Source organism: Lygodium microphyllum, chromosome 28 (genome assembly GCF_053477565.2).
Source record: "Lygodium microphyllum isolate KBCC chromosome 28, Lygodium_microphyllum_v1.1.10, whole genome shotgun sequence".
NCBI lineage: Eukaryota > Viridiplantae > Streptophyta > Polypodiopsida > Schizaeales > Lygodiaceae > Lygodium > Lygodium microphyllum.
This window is the reverse complement of record NC_141162.1, coordinates 70,580,786-70,605,750: the sequence shown is the minus strand read 5'-3', so window position 1 is coordinate 70,605,750 and position 24,965 is coordinate 70,580,786. Positions and strand designations below refer to the sequence as shown.

At 37.0% G+C, this 24,965-nt stretch overlaps 1 protein-coding gene across 3 annotated transcripts in view; it reads right to left on the bottom strand.

Annotated features, from left to right (window-relative positions):
* Positions 1–19,285: 19,285 nt before the first annotated feature.
* LOC148011582 (uncharacterized) overlaps positions 19,286–24,965 on the bottom strand; it is a 77,821-nt gene continuing 72,141 nt past the window's right edge. For 2 of the 3 annotated variants that reach the window (XM_087670137.1, XM_087670136.1), the window contains exons 4-6: positions 20,705–21,102; positions 20,330–20,390; positions 19,286–20,234 (exon numbers count right to left, since the gene is read on the bottom strand). In XM_087670137.1, coding sequence (XP_087526263.1) covers positions 19,428–20,234; positions 20,330–20,390; positions 20,705–21,102 — 1,266 coding nt within the window. In that variant the 3' untranslated portion in view covers positions 19,286–19,427. The remainder of the gene's footprint in view (positions 20,235–20,329; positions 20,391–20,704; positions 21,103–24,965) is intronic. The other variant, XM_087670138.1, reaches the window with a different exon arrangement.

Genomic DNA, 24,965 nt, shown 5'->3' with positions numbered 1-24,965 from the left:
TCTATCCCTCCTCTTCTGATAAATTCTAATGAGAATATGTCAGTAGCTCAAATGGATGTATTGTACTACTTTGCTCAAGCTCCCCTACTAGGTTTGTTGGCTTGATGGAAAGGATGCATTGTCTCCAATGAGAGCCAATCATTGGAGATATTGAAGCTTAATATTCAATTTAAAGAGAAATATCTTCATTCTCACAAGCAAGCAGATTAGCTTTCTGATGTATCTTCCTTTTTAATGAAAAACTTTATTTTTGCTCTCCAAATTTTTGGGGGGTTGTGCCATTCAGACTACATTGTCTTGTGAATATGAGTTCAATATTTTGTGGATGTTTGTCTATGTGAGATGTGTATGTGTATGTGAACTTTTCTTATCATGAGGCAACAAAGCTGGAGTTGAAGCTAATTAAAGCTAGATAATAGTTGAAGATAAAGCTATGGATATTGTGCATGTGTAAAATGAAAGCTATTATATAATTTATTAGTTTATTTGATTATATTATGCTAAGTTACAGATTGATTGATGTTGGTTTATGGTTTCCTTTTATATATTTGTTTATATCAAAGTTTATTTGTGACTTGGATTGCGTTAGAGCTGATGGATTTTAGATAAAGATTAAAGTGATTGGTTGTTGGGATTACATTTTTAAAATTTGGTATCTAGCCCTTGTGCTCGCAAGCCCTTTCTTACATTGCAAAAAGTCCTCTATTTACTGATGTTTTATTTTAAGCTTTTAACTATCTATCTTCTATTTATCCGATTGATCTTGTCAATCTCCTTTCTTACCAGAAGATGTCTCAACGCCTTCCTGTTTATATCTCCCTTCCTAACACTAATTCACATTCCATCCCTATGCTTACTTTCCACCCTACATTATCTATTTATAGCCCTATACTTACCCCTTCCCCATTTATCATTGAGCCTAATACTATACCCATTTCTCCTAATCCTCCTATTCTTCAACTTATTTCATCCACTTTTCCTATAGACTCTTTTTGAATTTTCTTATTTTCTTTTCCTCCTTTTCCAAAATCCTTATAGCTTAATACTTTCACTCTCTATGATTTATCCTATCCCCCTCTCCACTATTTGACTCTGATTTCCTTATCTCAATTTAAAGATTATATCAATCTTCCTTCACCCCCATCCATTAGTCATGGGTGGATACTAGTGGGTTTTATAGTGATATACTTGGTCATTTGGTAGTGGACTTTATAGGATTCTTTGACATGACAAGTTTTTAATTGCCTTGTTATTTTAGGATCATGGGAGACTTCATTTGCAAGTTCAACTTCCTATCTTCAATTTGCTCAAAAATATGTGCCCAATTAGAATACATTTCTATGAGGTTGGTTGTTTACTTTTTTTGGTATTTCACTTTCATGTATCAACAGTCACACATAAATACAAGGAAGTCTATCCCTCTTCTTATCAATCCTAATAATAATATGTTAGCAACTCCGATGGATGTACTGTGCTACTTTGCTCAAGCTTTCCCTACTAGTTTTGTTGTCCTGATGGAAAGGATGTATTGCCTCCAGTTACTTCAAAATATTTCTATGTATTTTATAGATAAGAGTCGATCATTGGAGTGTTTGAAGCTTATTAGTATGAAATTTAAAAAGAAATACCTTCCTTTTCACAAGTAAGCGGATCAATTTTTTTATGTGGCTTCCTTTTTAATGAAAAACCTTATTTTTGCTCTCCAAATTTTTGAGGGGTTGTGCCATTCAGACTACATTGTCTTATGAATGCGAGTTCACTTTTTTGTGAAGTTTTTATTTATGTGAGATTATGTGTGTGAGAGTTATTGTTATCATGAGGAAACAAATATAAAGTTGAAGCTAATCAAAGTTGGATAATGGTTAAAGATAAAGCTATGGATATTGTGCAGATGTAAAAGAAAAGCTATTATATCCTTTACTAGTTTATTCGATTATCTTTTGCTAAGTTATGGATTAGTTAATGTTGTTTTATCATTTTCCTTTCATATTTTTGTTTAGACCTAGAATATTTTGTGGCCTAAATAGAGTTTATAGAGCTGATAGATTAAAGATAAAATATTAGAGTAATTGGTTATTTAGAGCTTTTATAATTCTTTTTCCAAGGTCATGAAGATTTCCTTCTTTAAGTGTAGAGATATGTTGAGGATTGAAATGATAGGATTTTTCATTGTTTTTTTTTGTGTGTTGAATGATTGATTTTGTGATGGAATTGATGGCTTTGAATGGTGTTTGAGGTGTTTTGAAGTGTTTTGTGATAGATTGAATGTATTTGAGAAGCTTATATTGCTTTTTGGTTGAGTTGTGATGTTATGTTAGGTTCTACATTGTATCTGTTTGATTCTAATAGCTATTTTGCCTCTATTTTAGTCTATTTTCTTTTTGTTTGAGAGGTTGAGATTATGAATTATTGGATTTGAGTGTGGTTGATTATGTGTTGAATAGTTTTTGATGAATTGGATTAGTTTTGGTTTGAACTATATAGTTTTTATACTTCTATTGGATGGTCTGTTGAGCTTTTGTATATATTTGATTTGTTTTTGTGAGTGTTTCTATGGAGTGAATGTTTAGCTTAGAGAAGTTTTTCAGTCTTCAAAATACAATAATATAACCTCAAACGAGTTCGAAGAAGTGAAGATGTAGTTGATGAAGACTTGAAGTGAAGACTAAAGTGATAGTGACAGTAGTGAGTTTTGAAATGTCACTATAGTGTTTCTAGTGTCTCTTCAGATCAGACACACTTCCTTGAGAGGTATATTCACAACAAAGAGAGGATTATTGAGTATTTTATTGTATTGGATGAGAATTATGATGTAGGAGTGATTGATAGTATATGTGAAAGAAAGTCTCAGGGGGTTCACTATATATATATCCTCTATATCATGTGCATTCAAGGTGTATTAATAAATATCCTTATCTGTGAGTTTTTCTTCAATAAAACACAATATTTTTCATTCAATCTATAGGTAACTCCTTTATATGACACCCTTCTATAGGTAAAAAATGGTGTTTTAAAAACCCCTTAATTTAAACTCACATGATACAAACATATATTCATGAGTGACCCCTTCCCTCCTTGAGGAGAAAAATTGAGCAAAAGATGTCTAATTTCTATGCAAAAATTTGTATCTATGAGAGGTTGGGGAAAGAAATCTATGAACCAAGAATAATGAAGCTTATATGATTATTTTCCATTCAATACTGAGAATTCATTTGTATTCATTCATTTGTGGCTAGTGGATACAAAGATTTGTTGTTGGGAATCTATGGGAGATTCATTTTATGATGCTATGTAGAGATTTAATGTTCCTAGTGTTTTTTTTTACTTTTTGTGGTTTCTTGAAAGCATGAAGAACAAGTTTGTTGGTGTAACATTATAGATTTTCTTGTAGTATTTTTCTCATTTCTATGGTGTCCTCTAGAGAGCTCCACTATTAGTAGCTACGTCTATTATATTGGTAGCTATGATTGTGTGCTGGTAGCTATCTCTATTATAGTGGTAGTTACCTTGTTCTTCTAGCTCAACTTCGTGGGTACTAGTGGGTACTAGTGACACATTAATGGCTACCACTATCGTACTAGTAGGTACCACTTTCATGCTAGTTGCTACCGTTTTCCTCCTGGTAGCTACCATTGACTTGCTGTGAGTTACCACTATCTTACTATTAGCGACCACTCTCTTGCTAACAATATCTATATTTGTCCTTTTGCTAGCTATCATTGCATTCTAGTAGCTATCTCTATCACATTAGTAGATAGTTAATGAAACTAGAGCTTATTGATAATTCCGAACATAAATTATCTCCTCATAGTGAGAGGTTGTATAGTTATAAATTGGTAATAGTAATTTACTTAGTAATATATTTAATAATTTAGTTAATAATTTATTAATTAATGGGGACAAGGACATATATGCCTTGGGAAAGAGTTGCATTATCATGTATGGCAAGGATGTGCTTGTTACAAGCACATTGCCATATGACCATAATTCTCATATTTATTCTCTTACTTACTATTTATGTTGGTTATCAATATGGGACTGGTAGCTACCAACTAGCTACCATGCACAAGGAATGTCACAAGCAATGAGGTCGTCGTTTGTCCCACAAAGTACTGATGTACAAAAGGTACCACCTTCAATGCCATTTAGCAATTGTACTCCTAAAAAAGGTCAAAATTCAAATCTATTAGACAAGTCTCTTGGAAAATTTCAAAAATCAAGTGTGTGCTTTATAAGTTTTCTATTGAGATTTGAATTATATAACTATATTTTATCCATGTAATCATAGGACTTGAAATAGTTAAATTGGTAGCTACCAATTTAATATAGGTAGTTGGGTGGTAGCTACTCGTCTACACTTTGGGTCTCATAGTTGCCATTTTCTAGGGCTGGTAGTTACCATTCTACCATCACTAGGCTAGTAGCTAGTTGGTAGCTACTAGTCCCATATTGATAACTATCAACTAGGGGTCTCACAATTGCCATTTTCTAGGATTGATAGATACCACCCTACTATTACCAATTAGATAGCTTGTTGCTAGCTACCAATCCTAGTATGGGGGCTAATTAGCTTAGTGGCTACTAGTCTGGGGTCCCATAGTTGACATTTTCTTGAATTGCTACTTAGCAGTGTACTGTTACAAGACTAGTAAGCTAGATGGTAGCTACTAATGCCAAACTGAATAGCTACTAGATAGGGGGTGTCACAATTGCCTATTTTTTGGGACTTGTATATATTATCCTAAGATTACCAGACTGGTTGCTTGTTGGTAGCTACTAGTCTAAGTCTAATAGCTACCACCAAATTCTGGGGACTCCTTGTTGGCATGGTAGCTACTAGTCTAATAAGTTTAGACTAATATAAATTGTGTCATCATAATGGGAGATACTTGACAACTACCAATTCCTACCTTTTTCCCATTATTATTGTTAAACAAAAATTTTGAGATTCTCTTTTTAGATATAAATTTACAAAAATCGAGATAAGAAATGCAATCTTATATTTGGTACAAAAGCAACATAGAAAAAAATATTAAGCAAATAAGCTCTTATAAACTTCATTCACAATGATAAAGTGGATGCTTAGGATCAATAGAAAAACCAATGTTGACTAGAGAGAGCAATGCTATACATCAAATGGAGTGCTATTGTAAATAACCTCATATATTTTGGGGGATAGTAGAAAGTTTTTACAACATCCTCCTTTTTGCAAAGGAAAATTGATAGCTTTAACAAGGTGGGATTGCAGGGTAACTTTAGGCTTTGATAATAAGAGCTTAAATTCATAAGGATTTCCTAATGCTTGTTGGAACCAAAATCTCTTGACAACTAATTAGTTTGTAGTTCAAATATTCCCCCATGCATCTTCAAGCATAGCCTCAGTTTTATCTTTTCCTATTCATAAGGATTTCCTAATGCTTGCTGATACCAAACTCTCTTCACAACTAATTAGTTTATAGTACAAATATTCCCCCATACATCTTCAAGCAAAGCCTCAGTCCTATCTTTTCCTTTGTGCATTTCAAGATCTAGAAATCCACAAGCTCTTCATTGTCATGTAACTCTATAGTTGCAAAATTATCACCAACACCTAGTACATTGATTAAAGAATCAATATGCCCTTCATATGCTGGAACTTACATCTCATCATCATCATCATCATTAACATCATTTGAAGATTCAAGGGTAACATATTCCATGGTAGAACATGTATTTTTCTAGAACACCTCTTCCAAAGTCCTTGCATACAAGTACTATAGAAGCATGAAAGTTGCCTACATTCTAGAGCCTTTCCATTTGTCAAGGAATAGCTAGATACACAATATAATCCACATGCATTGGGCACATGTTTACAATCTAAATGCATGCTTCTATCCACATTTCCCTTTGTCAAGGAATAGCTAGATACACAATATAATCCACATGCATTGGACACATGTTTACAATCTAAATGCATGCTTCTATCCACATTTCCCTTCTTAACCTCCCAAAATACTTGAGTAACTAGTCATTCTTTAAAAGGATATATGGTCGTAGCCCTTTAGACATGGTTATCCTTAAAAAAGACACCATATCATCCACACATTACAGCTTCACAAAGTTTGTCTTTAGTTGCTCTTGAGTTAGATGTGTCTTGATAACAACACTTGCACCATCGTGTTTGCCCTTTTGTCACTCCCGCAAGCTTCACTATTGGACTTGACAAAATGCTTATTGTTTCAAGTGCTTCATCCAATTCGGCAATGGCTACCTCTTAGATAGCCGATACACTCCTCATACTCATCAATCTGTCCATTCTTCTCCCAAATGATATGAAAGTAAGAATAAACAAATCAACGACGGTGTAGTGAACTTAGTGTCTTACTTTCTGCTTAACATTGTGAAGCAAAAGCTTGATGATGGCTTTATGATCAGTGTGGTGGGTATTGATCCACCTCCCCTACTCCATAATTCCCAATCCAATCCACAAGAACTTGATCCAAGAGAGGAAATGCAAAGAAGAAGAGAGACAACATAATGTTTCCTCCAATTTGCCTCTCACCCAAGAAGGAGAAGAAGAGAAGAGTGTGTGTAAGGAAGAATCTTCACCTCTCAAGTCTCTCTCTCTCCCTCACTCTCAAGATGGAGTACAAGTAGATAGAATAGAAGTAACAAGAAGAAGCATACTCTCGAGTTTACACACCACAAGAATGAGCTTATCCATTTACTTTCTAGCCTTTATACATGGGGTTTTGATATTGTGCTTTCACTCAAATTGAATCCCTATCTCTCCTATTTGTTCTTGACCAATCTTTTTTGATTTATACATACACATTTAGATTACATCAACTATCATAAAAGTGAACAAAAGCTAGTACTTGCACCCTTTCCGAGTTGTGGGTGTAGGAAATATTACAACTTGCATGGGCACTATGCATGGCCCTTGAAATAATATTACAATTAATTGTATGACTATGGACATTGATAAAAAATCATTATATGCCTTGCACATTTTTCTTGATTTACACCTCTTTGATTTATGGCTTTTATCCACCTTCCTCAATTGGCTCTACCATTCTGTCGCATTTCCATTTTATAGTTGACATTATCCCCTCCTAGCTGCAATGGCACTTTCTAACAAAGGTAGTATGCTTCAACTTGCCTTAGAGATGAGAAATGATAGTTGTGGGGTCATTGAGAGGAGATTAGACACTATTATTGGAGCTCAACCTGGATATTGAAGTTGTTGGGAGTTCAATGTGGGAATTGGAGTTGTTTTAGTGTTGTCCCAAACTTAAAGACCCAATCAATGTATATGCTATGGTGCACTTACTATGTGAGTGCACATGCTTGCATATGCTATTACATAGTTAGAAGACTACATGATGGCTTCCTTTTGTTGATTGTTAATGAAGTAGGGTACCAATTGATTAGTAGCTAATGGAAAGTATTATCAATGGGGCATCATGAGAAGAACCTTGAAGTGCTTTGTGGCCCATGGAGCTCACAATCATGAATATGATGACAAAGGTTCTTTACTGTTTACAATGAATAGAGGTTATAATGCTAAGTAGGATAGTAGTATTAAATGATGCCAAGTTGACTTGTTGATTGTTGTGCTTCTTATATTGTTGCCATAGTAGTGAGAGATTGAAAAGGCTTGAAAGAAAAAACTTTTGTGAGTGACTCAAGTATATAGGTCTAACCACCATCAGTAAGCTAAGATTATTTGAGATGTGTCCTACCCTTGATGTGCCTTGAGTTTACATAGGGGAATATGAAGTGGGGCTAGGGAATTAGGGATGGAGTCAACCATTCGAGGCCACTTGGCATACCTAACTTAAAGACCCCTACTTGTGGTGCCATGTTATGTGTGTGCATATTTTTCTTTTTCTTTTCTTCATTTCTTTGTTTTGAAATACAATGCAGTGTAAAAGGATTTTTCAACCTTAGCGAGAGAAATGCAATAGCAAGATCAAGAGACTTAAAGAGGGCCCTAAGGAGGGATAAGCTAGTTGATGTCGAAGAAGTAATGATAGAATGATTTTATGGGACTCAAGGCAAGTCATCTCAAAGCTTGAGGCTTGGTTGATGAAGGAACTTTCATCATTTATAAAATCTTATCTTCTCATTGGTATTATGCCTTGTTTGTGGGGACAGACTGTGGCCAATACATATACCCTTGGAAGGGCGATTGTATGTGGAGCACAATCTTTATAGATGTAGTCTCTAAAGCCTCTTTTTGTCAGGTGTTTCACATAGGTCTTTACTTATTTGTGTTACCTTTGTAATTCTTAAAGGGGATGGCAGTCCTTGGTGGTTTTGCACATTTGATGTGTGAGCTTTATCACCTGTATTATCCTATATTCACTTAATGAAAATGTGAGATTACATACAATTGATATGTTTCAACTCCATTAATAGGACTCTATTAGAAGAAGTATCACTTGAGTTTATTTGTTTTTCTTAAAGGTATAAAGGCTCTTTCTCAACTTGCACACTAGGTGTTCCTTGTCTTTTTCTTCAAGGCCCTTAGGCTATTGCATATAGATCTCATCATAATGCAAGTCCTTGTGTAAAAAAGCCATCTTTACATCCATCTAATTAAGGTTGAGATCTAGTGAAGCAACCAATGCTAGTACCAAGCGTAGGGTCATTATTTTGACAACATGAGATAAGACTTCATCGAAGTCAACTCTATACTCGTGCTTGAAACCCTTCACTACCAATCAGGCCTTATAAGTAGACTTGGGGTATCCATGGATATTTTTTAGCTTGTATATCCACTTGCATAGTAGTGCCTTCTTCCCATTAGGCAAAGGAACCAAGTCTCATTTATGGTTAGTCTATAAGGACTCAAACTCTGATTGCATAGCCATGACCCACGAGTGACTATAATCTATGTACATGGCCTCATCATAAGAGAGAGGTTCACTTGCATCTGTCATCATAACATAATTTATTGAGGGTGTAGAGCACTTAAGCGGATGTCTAGCTCTAGTATGATGTCTCAAAGCAAGTGTGGGCAGCTAGAGCATTAGTTGTTGCTACAAGCTATCTATGTGGTTGTACGAGAGCAAGGGGATTCCTCTTAAAAGATCACCCTATATACCTCAACCACCTGCTCATGCTACTTATACATATTTTCGTCATAAAAAATGACATCATGGTTGTGAATAACCTTGCAAGCTTGTGGATCCCATAAGCGATAGTCCATCTCACTTGCATTCCCATAACCAAGAAAGATGCATTTCACGGACTTAGGGTCCAGCTTATTATGCTTTTCCTTGGAAACATGGCAGAATGCCTCACAACCAAAGACATAAAAATGAGTATATGGTAGAGGTTTTCTAGTCCATGCCTCCTCTATAACCTAGCAATCAATAGTGGTGCAAGGGGGCCTCTTATGTATGGCATTAGTAATTGCCTTAGCCCAAAAGTGTGGGGGTAAGCCTATCTGGCTAAGTATACTGTGGACTCTCTCTTGAATTATCTTATGGCATGCATTTGATAATATCATTTTGGGAAGGGATATAGGGACAATCAAATAACCCTTACCGTGCTCATCGGAAAACTACTCAAAATCTTTTGAAACACAGTTGCCCCCATTATCTGACCTTAGGCATTTTAGCCTATATTGAGATAGTTCTCATGAAGTGCAAGACAACGCTGAAAGGTAGGCAATATATCCAATTTCTAATTAATAGGAAAATTCTAGACCTTATGTGAATAATCGTTAATGATTGTGACAAAGTACTTCGCACCATCGAGTGAATGATAGGGCATGTAACTACATACATGCAAATGAACAAGAGTCAAAGACTCATCCATGCACTTCAAGCAAGACTTCTTATGCATACTACGTGTCTACTTGCCATATAAACAATGATCACAAGACTCAAAACACTTATAGTCTAGGAGAAAAATATATTAAAAATTGGTAAGCATTTTCATTCTTTTCAAAGACATGTGCCCAAGTAATGATGCCAAAGAGATACATGTGTAGCTGCTATAGCCATAGCCAAAACATGGTCAACTGACCCAAATACAAGAAAAGGATAGAGAGTACTAGACTTAGACCACGTGCAATAATAAGATTCCTATGAAAAAACTTCCATGATGAATTACCAAAAGAGACAACATAACCTATAATATCCAAGGTACCATTAGATATAAGGCTCTTCGTGAGATCTAGTACATGATGTATATCATGAAAAGTGAATATGTTATGTGAACCAAAATACAAATGGACATCACCAATATCAATGATTTGCAATCCTAGGTCATTATCCAAATGGATAGATCTAGTTATACTATTATAGGAGTGAAACCACTCTCTAGAGCAGTCACATAAAAGGAAGCCCTTGAAGCTATCAACCAACACTGAGTACATGACAAAGCATCACTAAGCTATGAAACATCCTAAAAGAAGCTATCAAGATAAGATCATTAGATATATCAGATTGCACTACATTAATCTCCTCAATGTTGAGACTAGACTTGCTAGGAACAATGCTGCAATCATCATTCTTGTCCTACACTTTACCCTTTTCCTTTTCCTTGCGCTTGTCTTCACCCATTTTATGGGACTGTGGTTGAATATGAACTACTTTCCCACAATAATGACAAGTAAGACCTGAGTTATAGCCATGGGACTTACTTTGAGACTATACATGTGTCCTAGAGTGAGACCTATTAGAGTCTCTACCATAGCCATTTCCATCCTAGCAGCCTCTTATAATCAATACATGGGATGTATAAGAAGCATCCACATTCTTTCTATTCACCTCTTTTGCCAAGAGCGCACTGTCAACATCTTGCGATTTCAGCCCATCCTTAGCACAAAGAGCCATAGGAAAAGTATCCCATGACTCAAGTAGACTACCAAGCAAAAATAAAGCATGGAAAGTCTCCTTGAACTCAATCTCTTACAAAGAAAAAAATTTAATGATGGAGTGAAACTCATTCAAGTTTGTAGACATAAAAGTCCCTTCCTTCATGTGGAGATCCATCAACCGTTTCAGCTAATACATTTGATATGCATAACTCTACTTGTCATAAAGATTCTTAATATGTGTCTAAAGCTCATATACAATCTGATTTCTAGTTACAACATTATAGTGAACTTGCTTAGAGAGTGATAAAATGATTGTGAACTCGCACAACTCATCCACTTCATCCCAAACCTTAGCCAAAATGTTTTTGGATTTAACACTCCTATTTTTGAATGGTACCATATCTAGGTCTTCCAATAGCTATAATTGGTCTCATCAAGTTTCTCAATATTAAAGATAGCATTGTTGCAAGAACCACTAGCCATAATGAGACCAAGCAAGTGCAAAGAAGGGCAAGATAGGTTGTTGTAATACCCTGTAAATCAGCCCCAAAACCACAACTAAATCAAGTGGGAGATAGGAAAATGCTACCAAAGTAATGAGCTTCTCACAACCTATAAGCAAAATACTTTCAAGTCTAGGTGACATCCCTCAAACATAATGTATAAAATTGAGATGATAGGTTGCTGTAATAAACTGTAGCAATATGCCAACAACCAACTGTGAGCAACCAAGGAAGAAGCTAGGAGTAACTAGCACTAAAGATTGTCACGAATGTAGTGTGTTAGAAACCATATATGCAATAAGTATAGACATCATGCACAACGTAGGTCTCAAAGGTACATGAAGAGAACTGCCAAGATACATAATCTATTGAGAAAAAGCTCAATACATAACCTAGAAGCATACAAGTACCACTAACAATATCTTGAAAGACATAACTACTAGGGCCAAGCCAAGAGATCAAATCATCCCCATGATTGCATCCAATAAATATCAACAGAGCACGTATATGTGAGTCCCACTATCTCACTATCATAAGCTCAAACTCAACTACATAAACAAAATGCTCTGTAGTATATCTAAGTGCTAATGTAGCTTAATACACAAATTCAAGTAGTTCCCACTGAAGAAAAAGTCGAATGCCAAATGAGCAAGCAAAGCTCAAAAAATCATGTGAATGACATCTGAGTATCTAAGATACATGAAGCATAAGCCGGGAGCATAAAATCCAATAGATTCTTCAAGCTCATAAATAACTGCATAAGCTACTGAAGTAACAAAGGCATGTAACCACAGCCAATATCAATGTGATGGAACTCAAATCTTAGCTCAAAGACATGCCATAGTATATCGAAAAGTATACATGACAATTGAAGTAGCAGTACATCCATTGGGTATCCCCTAAAGCATCAATGAGCATTAGGCATAAGCTTTTCACTAATAAAATGCTTGTTACCTATTATTATGGTACTAAAATTATAGTGAAATTTGAGCTATTTTAAGCTCAAATCAGTCCTAAAAGTATAATCATACCATTCATGCATAAAGTAAGCATCCTCAAAGCATCAAACATGCATTATGGAATTTACTTTTTTTTGTGCAAATTAGAACAATTCTATTCTACGTGAAGCAAAGAACCAAAAACTGTACAAAATTAACCTTGTGAGTGTCCAAATTTGTAGATCTCATCATGATCTTCATATCTAGCTATATTCAGAGTGAAAGTACGTGAGTGGAAGCAAGAGCTATGGTGGAAGGAGAGAGAGAGAGGTGTTGTGGAAACTTCAATAGTCACAATGTATAATTGGCCTTCCCTTTATTCAATTGCCATTGAAAGAATAAAGAATCAAGTGACAGTGATGGGTGCTCACAACCTATAGTGTACAGGTGTGTAGGTACAATCAATATGGTAATATACAGGCAGCTAGGCACATGCACCGTTACCCCCAATAACCTCCCAGTTAAAGACATTCCCCTAGTGAGGAGAGAACGAGAAAAATTTGACAAAGTACTTATGTACATAAGTACAACAAGATGAGGAAAGACGACATCTCATCCAATATCCATTAGCTTCCTAAGGAAGGTAAAATACTTTGTTAAGAAACTTTTTGAGAGCAAATTTGTAGGATTTCAATCGGTTGAGATCTTGACAATGTCAATGGACATGTCCTCAATGACCTCTCTGATGAATTGGTAATGCACCTCAATTTGTTTTGTCTTGGTATGGAAGACCGGATTCTTGGTTATGGCTAATTGGATAGGACTCATAGAATCTGAATGTAGTGTAGAGACTGCATCAATAATATGAAGGTTTTCCACCAAAAGGCCGAACTAAAAAGCCTCCTTGCAAGTCTCAATGGTTGCAACATACTTAACCTCCATAGTAGAGAGAGCCTTGCATTTTTTCACCTTGGACATCCAAGAAATATCGTCTCCAATAAATATGAAGACATAGCCAAAGGTGGACTTTCTACTATTTGCATGTCCTTCATAATGAGAGTCAGTATACTCTATGACTCCTATATCATGGCCACCACAATATATGCACATAGTTGTTGTGCCCTTCAAGTACTTCATGATATCATTGATGGCATCCCAATGTTGTCTGCTAGGGATATAGTGTGCCACAGCTCCCACTACAAATGTTATGCCAAGACCAGTGGCTATCATGGCATATATCAAACTATCCACGGGGGATGCATAAGGAATCTTGTTCATCTCAGCCTTGTGCTCATTAGACTATGAACAATTGGCCTAACCAACCTTCACATGAGAAGGTAGAGGATAGTCAATAGGCTTTTCATCCTACATATGAAACCACTAAATGACTTTCTAGATATACTCCTTCTATGATAGATAAAGGAGCCCCTTAGAGTGATCACACGTGATGTGTATCCCAAGAATATGTGAGGCATGTCTCATGTCCTTCATTTCAAAGCTTTTCTTGAGCTAAGTTTCAAGGTATCTAGCTCATCATGAGCTCTCCCAGTAATAAGAATATCATCCACATAGAGTACCAAAATCATAAGGATGTCATCATGACCCTTCTTCGTGTATAAACACAAAACGATAGGACTATGACTCTGTCCATGTGAATGCATAAAAGAATCAAACTTGTGGTACCATTTTCTAGGTGCTTGCTTAAGGCCATAAAGATTCTTTCTAAACTTGCATACTAGGTGTTCCGTGCCTTTTTCTTTAAAGCCCTTAAGTTGTTACATATACATTTCATAATGCAAGTCCCCATGTAAAAAAGCCATCTTTACATCCATTTGATAAAGATCTAGATTTAACTAATAAACCAATGCTAGTACCAAGCATACGGTCATCATTTTGACCACAAGAGAAAAGACCATGAAAATTAATACCATATTTGTACTTGAAATCCTTAGCTACCAATGTGGCCTTATAAGCGAGCTTGGGGCATCTAGCGATGCTTTTTAGCTTGTATACCCACTTGCATGGCAATGCCTTCTTACTACTAGACAAAGGAACCAAATCCCACAGATGTGGCTAATTGATAATATGGTAGTACTTGATGATGAAGCAAATCCTATGGTTTGCAAGTCAGGCCTAGCTTGGTATATTCTAGCTTACACTTATCCTATAGTTATTGTTGGATTTGACCTAACAAAGTTTACATTTGGTCTACACTTAATGCATCCTTATAGTTAACTTATATATACCCAACTTCTACATGTAGCTTATGCTCTCTCTCTCTCTCTCTCTCTCTCTCTCTCTCTCTCTCTCTCTCTCTCTCTCTCTCTCTCTCTCTCTCTCTCTCTCTCTCTCTCTCTCTCTCTCTCTCATATCTAATTATCCTTGTAACACTGGTAAAAGAGCTCTATCTCATCCTTACATTATGCTAGAATGTGAGTATCAAATCATTAGGAAAAGAGCAAAACAAAACACTATGTCAATGTCCATGAAACATTTGTTTCAATTTGAAGAAAAAAAAAGTCTTAATATTTGGTTGGATGAAAGGTTATACCCCAAAGATCCTATAAAAAGTAGTACCCCTCTTTTTTATAATAGCTCTGTATGGATGTGGTTTATTGGTGATGGTTATAATAGTTTTTTAGATTATATGCTTAATCTTATTTTAGAGAAGAATGCTCTTAAATTAGAGAATCACTTATGAACAAAACATAGAGATGTATTGTTGCAAAACTTATAGGATTGTTAACACAAGAATCATTCATTGGAGAAACACATCAAAGCATATAAATGAAAACAACTATTTTAGGCCTTCAAAATTGACAAAGAACTCTCAAGAATATTGAGAATCTCACATAAGGAGGAGATGGAAGCAAGATATACCTTTTTACTTAATCAATGTTGAATATAACTTTACTTATAATACTATCTGAGTTATGATGTTAATCTCATTGATATCTCTTATTTAGCCAAATGTAAGTGAGAGATGCTTCAAAGGCATCTCAATTTTATTATCATCTTTTTCCCTCAACAATCCGAAATGATATTCTTAACAAGAAAAAAATTCAAAAAAGTAAATAGAAAATGCTTAGATTCTTTTATTAAGCATCACTCTTTGGATTTTAAGAAGCTAGTGTAGAAAACTTTGGATATTATTGGTATTAGTTGCTCAAATATAAAACAATAATCGGCTATGTAATTTTTTACTTTCGAGGCCATATATGGTGAAAGCTATCAAACAAAGAGTTAATGGTAAAGTGATAGAAGTTTTGGGTAAGCCTTTCCATATCAAGGCCAACTTCAAGAGCGAAAAGAAAGAGGTTCTTTTTAATGAACTTAACAACATTTTCCTTGATCTACCTATCCTATAACATTTGATGATCATATTTTGTGATTTATCTTTAAAAGAGGTACAAGCCTAGGTAGGTAAGTCATAAATACATGTATGTATCATATGGATTCAACATAAGGGATTTTTAAAATACCATTTTTACACTTTTTTACATAGACAAGGATCCCATATAAAGGGTTTACTTACAGACTGAATAGAAAAGGGTTATGCTTTATTAAGAAAAAATTCTCAAATAAGGATATTTATAAATAAGCCTTTAACACGTGTGATATAGAAGGTATACATGTAGTGAATTACCTGAGGGTACAAGGAGTAGCCAAGTTTGTGATTAAACTTAATGAAAGTGAGATTTTAAACTATACAAAATTAAAAAAAGTCTCTATTACCTTGATAAATAGAGCACTTCTATCATGTCATTGTAGTGATTCAATGCTATTTAGTGTTCAATCGGAACATACTATCTAGCGGTTAAGAGCTTTTGAAATAGACATAGAAAATTTTGATAAATAATATTGGGTTTTCCATCAAACTTCAATACTTGAGGTGATTAAGAGCCAATTAGCAGGAGAAGAGCTATTTGTTAAGGGATTTTAAAACTACAAGCTCGAATGGCACATAGTTAGTGACTTGAAGGCACTCAAGTGCATTTACAATATGTCTAAAGGAGCAAACTCTAGATACCCCTACCTACATTGTATACCCTTAGCTCCACAATTGAGTTCAAGTAATTGGAATAGAGTTCCCTTTAGATATATCAAAGATCCATACTTCAATACAATTTTAGATATTCATTTGGCCAATGTTTGTATATATGTGCTTCATGCACTTTATAGAATAATTAAAAAGCTCATTCATATTTACATAAGGTTTACTTGGAAGCTAAAACCCTTATCAACTAGACAAGATGTTATAACAAACATCGGGTAATTTTCATTTGCGATTGATTTGTGGGAAGGTAATGTTGTTATTCAACCTAATCTTCAAAAGTCCAAAGATGGAAATTATCTTCAAAAAGCTATCTATTGGTGGAGTGAAGGCTAGAAGATTTCCAAGCTTTCATGGAAAGATTGGCAAGATAAACTCTAGAAATAAGGGTTTAACTATTAGATATAATCAATGGAAATCCCTACATAATGTGATTAAGGATCATGTTAATAATTGATAAATAAAAAGTTAAATTTTAAAAAAAATATTTTCAATTATAATAAAGCAAGGATATTGCTCTCTATTGGCCATGATGTATAGGGATAATATAAGAATGATCATACAAAAATATTCCATTCTCTACAAGATATGTCATTCTCCTACCGTTATACATTTCTTTACTAATCAAATCATGTATAATTTCAATAACATCAATAATATACTCGACAGATTGCAATTCCTCAAGATTAGAATAATAATATCTACAAATAAAAGTAAAAATTTTCATAATAAAATCCAATATCTAGTTTAATTTTAAAAAGCATTGAGAATAAAATACTTACATTTCAGTCTATATAATGAAAGGTTTTGAAATGCGGATAAATACATGTTGTACTAAATCTTCTCTTACACTATCCTTGTTTTCTCAAAGTTTGAAATCTTTTATTCTACCCTTCCAAGAAGAGATGAAAGAGCTCTCACATATCTGTATTTTCCTACATTCTATTTGTTGTATGGTTATCTAGCTACATTTACTAATAATGGTAAGAATCTATCTTTCATCAGTTTGGAATGAATTGATTTGAGAGCTTGGGCACCTTATTGAATGTCAAATTTCTACATTTGTGGCAAAGAGAGAGAGAGAGAGAGAGAGAGAGAGAGAGAGAGAGAGAGAGAGAGAGAGAGAGAGAGAGAGAGAGAGAGAGAGAGAGAGAGAGAGAGAGAGAGAGAGAGAGAGAGAGAGAGAGAGAGAGAGAGAGAGAGAGAGAAGCTACCTCTGAGAATAACGAAATAAGAGAGGGGAAAAAAACAAACACCAAGCTTTTTGGTCATTTCACTTTAATATCAATTGTCATTATCATACAATCCCACAAACATGTCATTAATGTAAAGTGGCTGAGACCCTCTATCATTAATACAAAGGATGCCATAATCACAACTATAAGGTAATAAAAATAAATATTCATAAGAAAAATTCATAATATTGTACCCATGTTTATTTATAAACTTATTTTTTTGTTATTTGTATAGTAGTAGAACTTCCCTTCTAGAGGCTTTACTCTCATTGCTCTAGGGTGCTCTCTCTATACATCCTAAAAGGCATATTTGAGACCTCAAGACTTTCCTAATGAGTGTTTTGTACTACATAGGCTCTAATTAATATACAAATCACATTTAAAATCTAGTCATGTTTTGCAAATAAAATTCTCTTTCGAGAAGTATATTATAACTTTACCTATATGATAACATGTTCTTTATTTTCATCACCTTTTGATTTCAATTTTTGTTGCTTGAATAACCATCAACCAAACATTAAGGATATACAAAATTGAACAATCTATAATTGCGAATACTTTACCCTCTAATTGGTGTGATTCTAACTATAATTAGTAATTTCTCTCTTGATTTCCATCCCTTTGTCTTTCCCTCTTTGTTATTGTCTCAATCAAACTTTCTAATTTCAATAATTTCCCTCCCTCTTCTTCATCTATACTAGGTCAACACTAATAATCTAACTTAAAAACAACCTCTACTATATGTTAGCAAATTCTCGTTGTTCCAAAGAAGCCACCCCTTTTGTTCTAATTTTAGTCTCACTATTTATATAGCTATTTTATAGTAATTTACCATGGCTATTTGGGGAGTGTCGAGAACTTAACATTGGTATTTTCTCCATGTGCAATCATGACATGAGAGAATGCAAACAAGAAAAAGCAAGTAATCATGATTTTTGATTTTCTATGACATCAGTATAATAAGCCTTGATATAGACATCAAGATAACCCTCATTTGTATATTGATGCATTGATTTTTGGTTTTCTATGACATCAATATAATAAGCCTTGATATAGACATCAAGATAACCCTTGTTTGATATTGATGCATTGATTTTTGGTTTTCTATGACATCAGTATAATAAGCCTTCATATAGACATCAAGATAACCCTCATTGTATATTGATGCATTGGTAAAGTCATGTATGTAAGCTTTGAACTAATGGAATGAGTTCCATATGAAGTAGTGGACTACCTTGGTTGTTCCTAAGTTGGTTCATGAGCATAACATCTTACAACATCTCATACAATAACTTGTGATATTCATATTCATTGGCAATATGGCATTTATTATAGCGTTCTCCTTCACATCACTTTTGAAAGAAAAGAAGCAAGAACTAATTGCAAGGTGCTCAATTGGAAGAACCTTTGCATGTGGAAGGGTGATGCAATAATGTGAGCAACTTATTAGTATCACGACATTATATAAAAGTGGTATTGTTTAATTGAGAGGAAACTAATAGAGGTGAGGAGGTCATGCACAAGGTGTCATAAGATTTGGGCTAATTGATGGCTATGAACAATTTCATTCACTCGAGGAAGATATGAAAAGTACATGTCACCTCAATTCTTTCAAGCAAGGGTTCTAACAATTGTCACGTACATAAAGCCTAGATATATTTAATGGTTAAGATTTGACAAGGTAAGTAAGCATATACCCTTGTAACTATAATTAGCACGAGTAAATTAGAGATGTAAGCGCCCGAGATTTAGACAAAATAGACGCATATCCTTAGATATTCGATGGATAAGATAAAACATTAGGACACCTTGAAAATGGAGTATTTTTTTCAAACCAAAGCCCACTTTGAAGGACAATTATCAACAATCATCATATTGAAATCATGAGAAACGGAGAATGTCAGAGTGTCGTGGCTCATCGTATAGGTGTTGCATGTCGCCAATATGATGATTATGAAAGCCGTTCGGCTGATCCGCAGTAGATTGTTGGAGGCCAAGGGTTAAGGTCACACCGTTCTTAATGAACGAGCCAGCGGAATGATTCTGGAGAATGGCGTTGCTGTTCAAGCCATGCTGCACATTGCCCACATTAGTAGGTAATGCGTGTTGTGATCTCATCAACTGTTGATGATCATGGTCTGTGGCATATGATCGATGGTTCTGATTGTGTTGGTTGTAGCTGTCGTTGAAAGTTGTGAGAGCGCCACCGAGAGCAGTAATGTCTGGTTGCACATCGATTTGGTTATAGTATTGGCCGCGGCCAATATAATGCGCCCGACTTGCATCATCGTCGCCCAACAGCTGATGTATGGAACTACTGTGGCTGACGGTGTAGCTGTTGTTAGGGAAGGAGGCCGGGAAAGAAACTTTGTGTTTGCCGCTGACATCGGCTTTGTCCGACGTCGATCGCGTTGTGCCTTGCTCACTTAGAACACACGTCGATCTGCTGATCTGCTCACACCTTAATCCAGCTCCAGCTTGGAAAAATGCTCCGCCGCCGCCGCCGCCCGATATTTGATCTGACGGCGCATCGACGGCGTTCGCTGATCCGTGATCTTTAGCCAGCAGCACTTCTGTTGACGACGTTGCTGCTGCTTCTCGCTCCAGCTCTTTCTTTTCCTCGTTGTACATTTCCTCCACCATTGGCTTCCACAGCCTAACTCTTGCATTGATGAACCAATTTGATACCTGACAATATTCAGCACACACATCACAGTTATGCACTCCGTGAAGTATAACCGGACTTATTGAAACAAGGGTTACGACGATCTCCAGGATTGCACCTGGTTTCTGGTGAGACCAGTGAGTCGCGCCAGCATGAGTTTGTCACTGTCTTTTGGGTATCTGAAAGCAGCATACCATGTCAGCTACAAGCCGGGATGAATAATTAATTAGCTTTTAGATGTAGAAGCTGGAAATGCCCTTTATTCGGAACTTGACTATTAAGTAAGAAAAGGAAACTAGAAAACTACGTACGTAATTACTGACTTGGTAACCCTCTGTACCTGTACCTACACACACACATACCTCGGTGGGACAATGACATGATGCTGCTGCTGCTGCTGTTGTTGTTTGTTGTTGAATATTGAATTAGGAGAGAGAGAGAGAGAGAGAGAGAAGGGAAAAAAAAAAAGCGGGGGGAGGGGGGAGGGACGTACGGGTGGAGGAAGTGCTCGAAGAGCCAGGAGCGGAGGACGGAGACGGAGCGCTCGGGCAGGCCGCGCTGGGGTCGCCAGGCCTGGTGCTGGAGGAGGCCGATCTGCTGGAGGGCGCGGTGGTGGCGGAGGCGCTGGTCGAGGAGGCGCAGGCGCGGCGTCTCCCCTCGGCTCAGGATGGGAGCCGCGCTCGACACCTCCTCCCCGAGCGCCTCGCAGGCCGCGCGGATGTGCCCGCCCATCGCGTCCCGCAGCCCCCGGAAGTGCCGCGACATTGCCCGCCGTGCCATCGCCGTGTAGGGCGCCGCCGCCCCCAGCCCCGCCGCCGACTCGAACGACGTCACCACCAGCTGCATCTGCTCCCGATACTGCCGATACCTCCTGTCCAGCTGCACCCACCACTAGCCCGCTTGTTTCCTTCTGTTCCTTTTCCTTTCTTCCACATAATTATTATATCTCTCTCCTCTCGCATCAGCATCACAACCATCTTATTCATATATATTCACACAAGAATCAAGCAAGCCATTTGGACATTCATTTAAATTTGAAAATATTTACTGTTTCATACATCTTCTTTGCAATCGAAAATTCTTGGAGGTTTAATTTTATCAGGAGATTTGCAAAGACTCGTGGCTAGCGACAGTAAGAGAATAGAGCAACTGATTACAGTAGGCTGTCGACAAAGACCAAAATTGACGAGCTTCTTGAGTCCCTCCAAGCTCTCCTGTGTCCCTAAACATAAAGGATCTATGGTCCGCTCCACATCTACAACAATTGTTCCATCCTTGAAACTGTAGTTAGCATGTACTCAAAGATCCCACCTAGCTTAGCACGTTATTCATATTCCCCAAGTTACATTTACAAGTCTCCAAATGAAGAGTCCTGTATGACAAATTTCCTTATTCATTTTAGAGGCCTATTGACAAACAGCCAGAGAACTCAATTGTGAGCACAGGGAGTTTCCGTAGTCCGAAGCCTCTTTCGCCTTTGTGAAAGGTTGCTCCTTGAAATTAGTATTCCTGAGTATATTGACAGTCCTCCACAACCATCGTCTTGCACAAGTTTGAAGTTTGCACGTGAGAAGGAGACTCCCAAAAATTTATTCACAACCAACCTTTGTCAGTAAAAACATTTTGCAAAACTTTTACATGCAATTTTCATGTATCCTTTTCATTGACCATAAGATAAGATAGCGTTTGTCCTTACTAAGTCAAAAGCAAATGTATTCGGCTGTATGGATACACGAGAGACTCGTTATGCATATTGATTGATGGCGCTACGATTTGATGCCCGCCGAAATCCATTTCCTACGAGCCATGATCGCTGTGGGTTGAACAGCATCTGCATAGAAGCTTGTTTCTTCGTGTTAAGCTCAGCATGTCCGACTGCACCGAGTGGAGGGTGGGTTACGATGCATAGACGGGAGCACTGAGCAGACGCATATTATCATGACTTAGTATTACACAGCTGTCTTTCTCCTGTCGAGTTGTATAAGGTACACAATCACAAGTACATATGAAAGGCTGTAATGATTATAATTCATATCGTAGCCTAAGAAGCACCCTTGCTTCCTAATAAATGAAATTGGAGTTCTCTTGCATACATGCTGCATATGGTGATGCATTCCATCTACATACGGCCAAAGTAGCCTAGATTGCTTTTACATTGCGCGATATGGAGTTGAGGGGTATGAATACATGCTCTTTTTTTCATTTTGTTATAGTGACTTCTTGTAGACCCAATATCTTCGAAGCCCTATTCTAAAATTATGTTGTCTATGCGAGAGTGACTCAACCTGGTCCGGCACCTCATAGTTGCCCACGACCACACATCTGTTAGACCTTTCGCACTTCTGTTAGGTTACCAGTCTAAGCTGCCATTGCGAGGCCATTAACCTTGCTTACATTTCTACTATCTGCGCAAGTTCATCTTCGCCGACTTGTCACAGCAAGCTATCTGGTAGCTAACAAACAAGATGCAGAGGGTTTCATCAATCTTCTTGCTTCTAGCTTGCGCATACCCTGAGTAGCTCCATTTATGCACAAACACATGATCTCTCTGCGCCCAATATCACTGATGAACGTGATATACAAGTTGTTTACGAAAGTCCCAAGTAGTAGGCTCAGTCCAGTGATTCAAAGACAGATAATGAGTTCCAATTTGGATTGATTAAAGGCAGGAGCTTAACAGATAATGTGTTGAACACAATGCTCGCTATGGAATGGGCCAAAGTCTCAGGCCAAAAAGCAGTGATGTTGCAGCTGGATGTAGAGAAAGCGTTTGACAAGGTGAAATGGACATACATGAGGGAAGTGATGTTGAAAATGGGAAATTTTGATGCACGCTTGGTAAATCTCCCGTACCTGCTGGGCAAGCAAGGGAAGGCTTTTATCTGCTTCAATGTTACTCTTCTCGAACATTTTGAAGTTAAAAAAGGGATAAGGTAGGGATACCCACCTTAGCCCCCTCCCGTTTGCTGGGCCAAACGGCCATCCAAGGCACACTGCAAGACATAAGATATAAAGGGACATAACCCTTAGGGCAAGGTTATCTGCAGATGATCGGCTCATGTCCATTAAAGCGGAGCAAAGGAAGTTTAAAGATAAAGCTATGGAACTGCTAAGCCTACATACGGCAACAGTAAGCTTCTCAATAATGTAAGTCCTCAGTAATTTTCCTTGCGAATGGCGAGCGGAATTTCGTTTTAGGTGCTTGGGATTTCCTATCGGTATAGATGCAAATGCAGCGACGAGACCTAGGTGGGTTCTAGACAAGCCGAGGAAGAAAGTCAAGAATTGCTCGACTTGACCACTCCCTCTAAAACTTAAGATAACGCAAACATTCTTATACGCCATGCTGTCTACCAATTGTCTACTAGAAGACATGGAATCAAAAGAAATTAGACACGCTGGTGGGAAATCTTTTCTCGGGAAAAGAGAAATTCCAGCAAATAATTAGCCCCAATATCAAGGCAATCTCTAAAACAACCCAAGAATAAAGGAGGATTCAAGTTGTTAAGACCTAACGTGGCAAGTCCATGGCAAGCCAGTCACTTCGAGCCAGTTCTTACTAGAATCATGGCAACAAGAGGTATCTTGGTCTTAGATAATGTGTGAAATTCCAGAGAAAAGTAGCAAAAGGCTCTGTAGCAATTGGGCTGTCGAGGGGGAGGAGATCCTCTAGTCACGAGCCTTGAGGATTGCCAAGGCTCCAAGCATCCTACTAGGTATTCAAGATGGGGCAAATGCCTTTTGGCTTTGGATCTTCGACCACCCAATAGCAAAATTGATAGAAAGAAGAGGACTAAAACTGGTCAAAATGGGGCTAGACAAGATAGAATCTCGGATGGAAAATGCATGTTAGTTGATTGTGAATGAGGCATGCCATAGGTACAATCCATCTCCTTGCCTTAGGATTACTTGGATGTTTATGGCTACCAAGCTAAGAAGTATTGGCCCAGGTTTTAATACAACCCCCTCCAAGGTGCTTGATTTGGTAATTGGGAAGAAAAAACTAGCGAAAAGCTCAAGTACCAAGATTGAGAGGCGATTCTTGCTAAGTGACTCCCCATCCTCTATCAACTGCAAAGAAGTGTGGAAACTAGAGTGCTTACAAGAACTAGTGACAAAGTTGCTTGAGGACATTTGGAAGCTAAAGTTACCTCTCCAAGATCGACTGTTCATATGGAGGGTAGGAACAAGAGCCTTTCTAATCGAGCATAAGTTAAAGAAGAGAGGCCTAACAAATGGACTGTGTAGTTGTGGAGCAAAACATACACTAGAGCATCTTTTCCAGAGCGAGACAAATATATCTTACGAAAAGTCTTGAATGACTGGAATTTTCCAAGCATAAGGAAGTGCTAAGCTTGACGGGGATTCTTGATCAATCCACAAGGGGAAAAAAACCCAAAAATATGCAAAAAGCCTTCGACTTCTCAGGAGACACATAGACCAATTTGATCTCTATTGCACATGTCTCTTCCTCACATAATGATAATGCATCTCAATGTGTGTAGTACATGTATGGAACACTAGGCTCCACGCAAGTGCCAATGTACTTTGACTATTAGAATGAAGATGGTGATGGAAAACGACTATCTAATATCCCAATCAACTAAAGGGGTTTTGAGCCAAACATGCTTAAGCGTAATCATAAAAGTTGTTATGTACATAGCTTCACAACTAAGAGAGGCCATAGTAGATTGCTTCTTACTCAACCACAATATAACAAGTTACCAAATGTGAAGCAAAAATCACTTGTACAT